The sequence below is a fragment of the Orbicella franksi genome, chromosome 14 (assembly GCF_964199315.1).
Source record: "Orbicella franksi chromosome 14, jaOrbFran1.1, whole genome shotgun sequence".
NCBI classification, from domain to species: Eukaryota; Metazoa; Cnidaria; class Anthozoa; order Scleractinia; family Merulinidae; genus Orbicella; species Orbicella franksi.
In genome coordinates, this window is record NC_138158.1 from 22,721,235 (window position 1) to 22,730,613 (window position 9,379).

Below are 9,379 nucleotides of genomic sequence, written 5' to 3' on the forward strand. Positions count from 1 at the left end.
AGCTCTAGTAAACAGTTCTGTGCAAAACAAGAACTCAGTTTTAAAATCATGAAACTGAACGCTGAGAAAGCGTGAGTTTGTGACCTTTTCTAAGATAAGGTGCCGAAAGGCTTGGAATCCAAGCCTAATGACGAAAAATTGGAAAACTTTGCAATACTCATGATCTCATTCGAAAGGGAAAAAAATGGGCATCGCAAATCGAAGAATACACAAAAACCAGGGTATACGAAATCAGTTTTGAGCTAAAAAAAAAAAAAAAAAAAATGGGGAAAAAGTTGTTATGAATTTTATAACAAACCAACCGGGCACTGGGCACTATTGGAAATAATTAGTGTTGCTATGCAACCACGCTGTCGAAAGTCGATTTAACATGGCGGACGGGTGGAACAAAAATATACAATTTGAAAGGAGCAAACGAGTATAAAGTTAGCTAAGATGGTTACTCGGCTTAAGCTTATATTTCGCTGTATAGTTGCTTTGAGAGGGATCTAGGATGCATTCAAGGGCTTACATGCTGCTTGAAAAAGAATGGTTCAAGCTGCAAAAAGAAGAACTTCCTTGGGTAAGCTGTGTTTATCATCTCTAGTGTAAATATTGACACAATCTACGTAGCTGTCCATTAGTATCGTTTAACACTAGCTGAGTAAATCTTACATCTGATGCGGTTTGGACATCGATCTGTGAATGTAATGTCGTGCACATGTAATGTATCGTATCTGGTAGATATGTTTATTTGTATGTCCTGATTGTGCTCTATGAGGCTATGTATAAATAGATTGTCTTGAGGTGTCACCATTCCAAGTAATATAACTTTTACTCAGTGTGGGACTAATAATGTCTGTGAAGTGATGAATTTATTGCTTAGGTCTCTCTGTAAGTGCACTGTGCTGTTCCCCTTGTGGAGATCAAGCGTTTTAATGATGATGATAATGATGACGATAATAAAGATGCAGAACGACCTGCCAACATTTTGCAAGGACTGAATCCAAAACGTTCCTGATGATTTCGTATTTTCCACTATACATAAACATATGCGCTGTCCACAATTAAAATGGACAATAAGGGGAAAAAAGACAAATATGTTGTTTAACTGGTGTATTTTTGGTTTAATTTACTAGTCCAGATTTGTGTGCCATGGTTTTTATGAATAAAGTTTCTCTTACAATAAGACCCACAAGCATTGTTTATGATCTAGTCATAAATGGATAACATAATTTGTTTAAATTGTTATTGTTACAATACAGCAGTATGTGACCTTTTCAGGGCATACAGGCAAAGCCGTTAAATGAGGATGACATGTTTACATGGGAAGGTACCATAAAGGGCCCAAAGGACACAATGTGGGAAGGTTGGTGTGATGTCTTTATTAAGGCATACATGCTGTAAAAAAATGAGATGGGAATATTATTTCTCCATACTGTTGCTACCTTATTTACCTTATTTGATGTTTTCAGTGAGGATGATACTATAAACATATTGACTAAGTTAGAACTGAGGTAAGGTGGGAAAATATTTGCCTCTGTTATTTTGACAGTGCTGTGCTTGGTCTGGCACTCAGTTAATAATTATTATTGGGATGTCAATAAAAAAGACCTTGTAATTACATGTAGCTCCTGTTTAAATGTTCTGGTACCTCTAATCACAACAACTTTTCTTTGTTGCATCGTCAGGAGGTGTTTTCAAGTTGTATCTCCAGTTTGGCGAGTATTACAACGGCCGACCACCAAGAGTATTCTTTCACACGATTCCCTTCCATCCGAATGGTTAGTTCCATCTTCAATTCTTATGAGTCCTTGTTAAGTTGGTTTGTGTTTTTGGTATACATTTGTAATATATAATGTTTAGAACTGTTGGAAGTGCATTGTCCTAATTATGTATGGGTTATTGATCAAGCGTGAGGTCAACATGGCTGGGTTTTGGCCAAGTTCTTATTTTGCGTGTTTATGGACAGAGACAGAGTTGAGGTCCATAGGCTTTCAAAAATAGCCATCTTGACCGAACAAGCTTGCTCAATAAAGGATTTATTTTATGAAAAAGAACACTATTTCCTTGCCGGACGCAGCATGTAATCCTGACCAGGTAAGATAGTGCCTTCTGCCCACTCAGGTAGCCAATGACAGGCAGGATTCAGTTCATTTTGCCTGCTCATGTCTTAAGCCCTATAATATATGTAGTTACTATTACACTGGCCTTTGTGTGGACAGTAAATATACTAATTTGTCTGTTTTTTTGTTTTTGACATTCCATTTATCAGTTGATCCAGACACAGGGCAAGTCTGTGCTGACTTTTTAGACGATTTAAGTCGCTGGAAAGAGTTTTATTCAATTTCATACATGCTACTAAGCATTCAGGTATAAATAGACTGATTGCAGTTGGTTTTTCCTTTGAAAGCAGGAGGGCAAGTACGGAGGGTGGAGGGGGGAGGGTGGTGGGGGGCAAGGGTTCAAGACAGGAAAGGATTGGGATGAGGCAACAGTTTTAGCATGCACTTGAAGAAAGACATTTCTTGCCCAAACCTCTTCAAGCCCCAATTTTTTTTGTGTCTAATTGCATTCACCAGTGAGAGTAAATGCTCTGTGCATCCTAAGGCAAAAAGCAGTCTAGGTGTCTTAACTCTTGTCTGACTAGGAAATTGAAGGTCAGCTGCAGGACTACTGGTACAATTTACAAGCAGACACTATTTTTTCTTTGTTTTTTTCTGGTGGCAGATTTCTCCCTACATTATTGAAACAGTGTCAAGCAGAGAATAAAGAAAATCACTGACTAGGGAACTATTGTCTTGACTGAGCACCAAATTCTCAAAACATATTTCTGAAGAAATTTAAGGCAGTCAGTAAGGAGAATCAACACTTTTAGGTCTGGACTTACTGTCTACTGACACTTCCTTATTCAGATGTTGCTGGTAAATCCAGTTCTTGAAAATGCCATAAACCCTAGTGCTGCCAGAATATTTGCATCCTCGCCCAGCAGCTTCAGGCAGACTGTGTTGGATTGTGTTCTGGCCAGTAAGAGAGTGGAAGGTGAGCCATTTCGCCCAGATTAGTTTGACATATGAAGCACATGCATCAGTCTACTTGTCAAATCAGTATTGTCTTGTCACCTCATTAGTGGTACAGTACATGCATTTAAGTTTGACTGCATCTCACAAATGAACCTTGGGTTGACCTAAATCACCTCTTATTCTGCCAAACCGTACCAAGCAGGAATAATTATAAGGGCTATACGATACTGTAATGAGCTATGTGTTTTAGACCACACTACTTACTTACTTTTTATTACCCCTGTAGAAGAGTAAATATTGTATCAACGATCCTTATCATTGCTTCAAGTTTGTTTTGGCTTTATGGTGTAATGCATTAATAGACTACTTCTAAACCAGTTATAACTATTCTAGGAGGTCTAAAAGTGAAAATAGTTGAAAATACATACGCTGTACCTAAATACTTTATTTGATAAGTAGGTTGTTACAGAAATGACAGCTGACAGCTGACGTGGACCTACTATCTACTACAGTACAATTAACTTATGCTACAATACAATTATTTACGAAAATAAAATTTGATAACATAAGAGTATATATACTGTATTTTGGTTCGGGTATATCTGAGCTGCATTGTACGTAATTATTAAAACAGATGAAGTGGTTTGTTATGCTAGCTGATTTGTTAATCAGTGTTAATCAAGTTTGGCACTTTTTATTCAGTTCTTGACATCTACTCCACATATATGGAAAATGATTAGTGGATGTACACAGAAATAACTCCGAAAATTGGATTTGATAACACCACCTCGTAAAATCCCACTGCAAGTTTTACTGCTGGACTGCCTCAAAAGCACAATTTATTGACTCTTCATGTATTTTTTTGCTCCAATTTTCCAGCTGGACTTAAACCCCACACAGCAGAGGACATTGATTTGACTCGAATCTCGCCAATAGAACCAGGACCAACAGAAAGAACTCTAAACGAGAAAAAGAAGACCGTTAAACTTGGAAAAGTATCTTTTGACGACTACCACGCCATGTGGAGTGGGATTGCCACAACCAAACCAGTTCCGGACTCAAGTAACCCGTTGAGTGAAGTTCTTAGGGCTGATTCTAAATTACAAGCCACACACTTTGGCCTTCCCCAGCAGGAGCTGCAGGAAGAGATTCACAAACAGCTCACAGAGCACAATGCCATCATGTATGGGAAGTTTGACACTGGAATGGCTGGACAGGATCTGGCCGAACTGAAGTCAACTAAGATTCAGTTGCTGAAACAGATTTATCTTCCTAAGCAGCAAGGTAACAGGCTCTGTTTGCTTTTATAAGGCACAACAGCAAACAACAATATCAGAAGTTCAGCACGCGCAACTACATCAGTCTAATTATAAAAGTTGTGCTGATTTATCACTGTTAAGGTTACCGTATACCTTTAGAGGTGTTTCTCCTCCAAACGATATAGCGCGTCCGGTTAAAACTGTAGATACCTATAGCCCTATATCAAATTAAAGATTACAGAGCTGACTATCAAACTATACCAAGAATTTTCAAATACAATGAATTGGTGAATTTTTCATGACCTCTAAGTGAGAGCCTGCGAATAACATTTTCAAACACAACTCCTTACACATTCCTTACACAAGGTTTCAGTTGTCTTCTTTCAATACTGTAACACTGTGCATTTTTATTGTGTTGACGCTCACCTCTTTTTGCATTTTTTCCTTACCTACTTTAGCAGGATTGTCAAGTACGGATTCTCCAACGCCGAGAACGATAACCAATGCCCCTTCGCCGTCAATTACAACTGCGAGGGACCTGGAACCCCATGATCAGGAGGTTGACGAATTATTAGCGTGGACTAATACGTTACCTTAGCGACAGTCGCCATCACCATAGAAACACTTCATAACGTGTTGTCCATGACGTGCGCCATATACGACAAAAGCACCCCATTTAAATGAAGTGAAATGGAAGCCCCGTCAAATTCGGCGCCAAACTGACGATTGGAAATGCTGATCACTGATTGGCCAAATTACATGCATGAGACCGTGTCATGCGTAAAAGTTCATAGGCAACGTAACGGAGCGATGCCTGTTGGAAATATGTGTATTTTTTTAAATTTTGTCGTTGTCAGTCCACCTCAGTCTTCCCTAATTTGACCGAACTCTGTTACTTTTCGGTTTGTTATTATTTCTTCGTTGTTTTCCACCTTATTAGGCAAGATATTAGTTTCAAGTTTCCTTCAATGACTTTAAACATCATATAACTTGACAGTTGTACATTCCATCTGACGTAGCTCCAACCCCCCCAAAATCGAGCTTTTCAACTGGAGTCATTTTTAAAATACCATGACTTGGTTTGCTCTCCATGTGGCCTAAAATATATAAAAACGGACTGAAAACTGAAAGTTTCGTCTAAAAATATGTAGTTGCTGCTGATCAAAGTTGACAATGTCATTCCCTGTTTCAGATCAAAATGGTCAAATCCATTCCTGCGGTGTGCGCATCTTGAAAAGTTAAGGCTGAATTTTTCAGGTTCTTCGTTTGTAATCCGTGTTAATCTTCTCCATCCTAAACCATCCATCTTCCTTTGTGGTTTATTATTATTTCTCTGGTGTTTTTCTATCTTGTTAATCTGCTATTTTCAAGTTTCCTGTAATTTAAATGTGATTTTGTGCCTGGCCAAAATAACTCTAAAATACCGTGGCTGAGCTTCTGTAAAGGGAGTATTCCTGATCTCTTTAGGTCGAGCGTGTTGCTTTCCTGATAACAATCGGCGACAAAAGTGTTTAGAGATTCTGCTTGTTTAGGTTTCGTTTCCCCAGAAATGCTAGTGGTTTACTTCCGTTCATTTCCATCGTTTTTAATACCAATCAAAATCGAGTCTATAATGGCGGAGTCGCTTGTTTCTTGCGCAGTAAGAAACGAAGAGTCGAACAACGAGGTTGCTCGTTTGTTTAAAAAGTAAATGCGTCTGAAAAAAGTATCTGTACACTCAGTGACAAGGGCAGCAAAATTAACTCAGTGTGCTTTTTATTTTGTTATTCTACATCTGCATCAGTGAATGCTTACATATAAATTGCACAGGAGTTCGTTTGTTCTTGATGTGATTAACGTACTTCCCGATTCGTTCCCAGGCGTCACTCCTCCCGACCACAAGTCTCTCTCGCCCCAAGCTGCCTGTTTCCTCGCTCTTTACCGCCGAAATCCAATGGCGCCTGGGAACGAGGAAGAATGTAATACACGTGGTATTAAAGTATGCTAAAACAACCCAAAAAAGACGAAAAAAGCAGCAACGGGACGTTTTTCCTTGTTGACAATTTCATTCTGCCGTAACTTCTTGGAGCTTTGCATAAGGTGGAGGCTGCACCTGCATCTACGAGGAAAACGAACAAAGAGCCTCAGTAAACTTTCAGGACTGCCTCTACAACAGTCTAGAACCGGAAGTCATTCAGCCGCGACTTACTTACGTACCGGAACATTCTGGTACTTACTCTGCTTTCGAAAGCGTGTATTATTTATTTGGTTCTTTCATAGGCCTCGTCCAAATTACGGCGGAGGAGTTTGAAAACGGAGGTTTTACCGGCTCTGAAAACGCATCAAATGTTATCCATCCACTCTACCGCGGAGGAATTTAAGAACGCAACAATCACCGGTCATTTTGGATTTTTTATTTTAGGAAACCGCGGGCAGGGAAATCACGAGATTATCGGCGTGACTACATCGTTTTCGAAAGGTTCCCTTTTGAAAATGTTCTCCGTCCACGCGAAAACGAAAAGCCGGCGTTTTCAAATTCCTCCGGTTTGAAGAGCGTTTTCGAAAAGCTCAGTTTTCGTGACGGATTAGTGTGGACGGTAGACCTAACCGTAGAAATAAAGCTGGGTTATCCAATTTCACCGGCGTAGTGCTGACGGGGCCTCAGAGACGTTTTTAGAACATTACTTTAATTACCGGTAGGGTGACCGGTCTAGGCCTCTGATCAAATGCTGACGGATCTTGACGAAGGGTTTCGATGTACGAGTAAACCACGATGATGAAGTAGATCTGCGAGAAGATAAAAACATTTTTATTACATCCCGGTGAAGAAATAACGCAAGAAAATATAGGTTCATGGCAGGGGAATCTTCTAATTTAGACAAGTGTAGATAACTTACCGATAAGAGCCATCCCAAAGTATTTCCCAAAAATATAAACGAGTACTGCAAATTAAAAATATTTTTAGTTAACTCTCGATCTTCAGACAATTCCTACACGGTATGACTTGTGTTTTTATAGTATTTGCAGGTATCTGCTGAGATAAATACTGATTATTACTTTAAGGTTTGCGCCCAAGGACCGCTTACGGACCTGCAAAAACAAAGCAAAATGCCATGTAATAAATAACTTATTAACCTCGCCCGTTCGGTTTTACGGGAAAATCTCAGTCCTCGTTCTTGCGGCAAGTTCTCGGTTTGAGATTTTCCCGTAAAGCCCTCACTATCGGTTAATAAGTGGTTAATACTTTCGAAACTTTCGTAAGCGACCACCCCTGAAATCCAATATTTAAGAAGTAGAAAACATGTACTGTGTTTCTATCGAGTTGTAGAAACACGAGTGGAAGTTTCGGAGAACGAGAAATGCTGTGGGAACACGAGCCGCATTCTGGAAACAACTCCGAACACCTTACCAGATTGTTCCAGATTGCAAGGAAGAAGATCGTGACTCCAAAAGTGAAAAGAAGCATAAAAATGTTCCATACAACGTAAGGGTAAGCCAGATACGGGTTGTTCTGAAATGAAGATAAAAAAGTTGATGAGGAAACGATCGAGTCGGTGCAGGAGCAAATATTTACTGGCTAATAAATAAAAACCTGCACTTACGGATTCATAAGACCACAGCAACAGCAAATTTGCCAGCACCGAGATGCCTCCAAAAGCCACTCCAACGAGGCCCAGGTTGGTAATAGCTAATCAATAATTATAAAAGTCATAATAGCAATAATTAAAAAAACCTTTCTGTCAGTAATTTCAATTTGTTACAGGCCCTAAAATAATCACTCTGAGCTTCTGCGAAATTGGCTTAAAAGGGAAGATTTCCTTTGGAGGAAATTTCACTTTCAAAAGCTCCTCTTCCTAAGGCTAGTCTGCCCATGGTTAAAACCAGGCCGGTCAATAAGCATTTTGCTTATTGCAACGTGCATTTCTTGTCGAGCGATAGAGCAAGAAAACAGAGAGAGAACGAACGACTGCGGAAAAGATAGACCTACCTTTAAAATACTTGTAATCCACGGGCATATCTTCAAGGGGTGATGGACTTGATGTGCCTTTCATTTCGGCAGTAAGAGTTTGGTAGGAATGGCAACCAGAATAAATCATATAACCTCCGGAAAGCTGGTGAAATAAGGGAAAGTTAGATTTATTCTAACATTGTTTACCAGCCAGTTAAGAAGTTAAAAGTTAAATTTAATGGCCGTCTGGTAGGCATCCGCATGAATATGGCGTAAACACATCCTTTGGATACTTGGAAGATGATTGCAGGTCAACAATTCTAAGCACAAAATTTAGAAATTAATACACGCGACCTTGATGCTACACGACAAAGCCCGGGATCATATGAGATGTGGAAAAAGAAGGAACTAGTTCCGGGAAATTAAACTAGATGAAAACATCACTCGTGCACCACTTTTATAAAGCAATATTCCTTTTACAAGAATAAATGAATAAATGACTGACTGAATGAATGACTGACTGACTGACTGACTGACTGACTGACTGACTGAATGAATGAATGACTTCATTTAAGTGTCATTAGTCTTCAGCTTTAAAAAAAAACTAATTGGGGACACTAATCACACAATAAAATATACCTTGGCTAAAGTTAAAATTATTTACAATTTAATGAATAAGATTCATTAAATTGACAGATGGAATGATAGATTCAGAAGATTCCACTGATGTTATAAAATAACACCAACTAACTCAATTAGGTAATCCGGCGAATTATTTAACGAAATGAAAATTACTAAGGCCTATTCCAAACGTAGTTAGTGCAATGGCGAACTCAAATGAATTTGGCCCAACAGTGCGCCAAATTGCGTCAAATTCAAATTAGATCAGAAACAACAAAACAAACCTTAAAAAGACAACATACATTAAAATAAATTATGACTTTAAGAGCACGCCGTCTCAAACCAAGTCACGTCAGTCCTGCTGTGCCGCGGTTCAGTAGCGCCTGCCGTGCTAAGTACGTACGTAGTCGTATCGAACGTCAACTTGCAGAACTGAATGATTTCATATGTCTCCTACTGCTGTGTTTAAGTCGAATTTTAGTTCTTGAATTTAGTCCAGCGCGGCAACAGTGCATAGCATTAGCATAAACCAATGGCGCATGGATAGTTCTAAGAACTTCTTAAAACTT

General features: G+C 39.1%; 2 protein-coding genes across 3 annotated transcripts; one reads left to right on the plus strand and one right to left on the minus strand.

Moving 5' to 3' along the window:
• Positions 1 to 448: 448 nt before the first annotated feature.
• LOC145467100 (ubiquitin-conjugating enzyme E2 U-like) lies at positions 449 to 6,262 on the plus strand. Of its 2 annotated transcripts, none has more exons than XM_081450628.1 (7): positions 449 to 562; positions 1,264 to 1,348; positions 1,671 to 1,763; positions 2,255 to 2,352; positions 2,895 to 3,021; positions 3,882 to 4,286; positions 4,720 to 6,262. In XM_081450628.1, the coding sequence occupies exons 1-7, from the start codon at positions 494 to 496 to the stop codon at positions 4,857 to 4,859; spliced, it is 1,017 nt and encodes a 338-aa protein (XP_081306754.1). In that variant the 5' UTR covers positions 449 to 493; the 3' UTR covers positions 4,860 to 6,262. The 2 variants fall into 2 exon arrangements, with proteins under 2 accessions (XP_081306754.1, XP_081306755.1); XM_081450629.1 differs by having other exon boundaries at positions 4,723 to 6,262.
• Positions 6,263 to 6,275: 13 nt separating this feature from the next.
• LOC145467113 (uncharacterized) lies at positions 6,276 to 8,343 on the minus strand. The gene is made up of 5 exons (XM_081450651.1): positions 8,229 to 8,343; positions 7,843 to 7,928; positions 7,138 to 7,182; positions 6,935 to 7,027; positions 6,276 to 6,359 (listed from the first exon to the last, which is right to left on the minus strand). The coding sequence occupies exons 1-5, from the start codon at positions 8,335 to 8,337 to the stop codon at positions 6,306 to 6,308; spliced, it is 387 nt and encodes a 128-aa protein (XP_081306777.1). The 5' UTR covers positions 8,338 to 8,343; the 3' UTR covers positions 6,276 to 6,305.
• Between the last annotated feature and the right edge of the window lie 1,036 nt (positions 8,344 to 9,379).

Excerpts from the sequence above, each read along its gene's own strand:
- LOC145467113 (XM_081450651.1), bottom strand. The coding sequence starts at position 8,337 with ATGATTTATTCTGGTTGCCATTCCTACCAAACTCTTACTGCCGAAATG. Across the intron at positions 7,183-7,842 it reads TGCTGTGGTCTTATGAATCC|TACTCGTTTATATTTTTGGG; the intron begins GTAAGTGCAGGT and ends TTTAATTTGCAG. Across the intron at positions 6,360-6,934 it reads CTAGACCGGTCACCCTACCG|ATGCAGGTGCAGCCTCCACC; the intron begins GTAATTAAAGTA and ends TTTTCCTCGTAG.
- LOC145467100 (XM_081450628.1), top strand. The coding sequence starts at position 494 with ATGCATTCAAGGGCTTACATGCTGCTTGAAAAAGAATGGTTCAAGCTG. Across the intron at positions 2,353-2,894 it reads ACATGCTACTAAGCATTCAG|ATGTTGCTGGTAAATCCAGT; the intron begins GTATAAATAGAC and ends TTCCTTATTCAG. Across the intron at positions 3,022-3,881 it reads GGCCAGTAAGAGAGTGGAAG|CTGGACTTAAACCCCACACA; the intron begins GTGAGCCATTTC and ends CCAATTTTCCAG.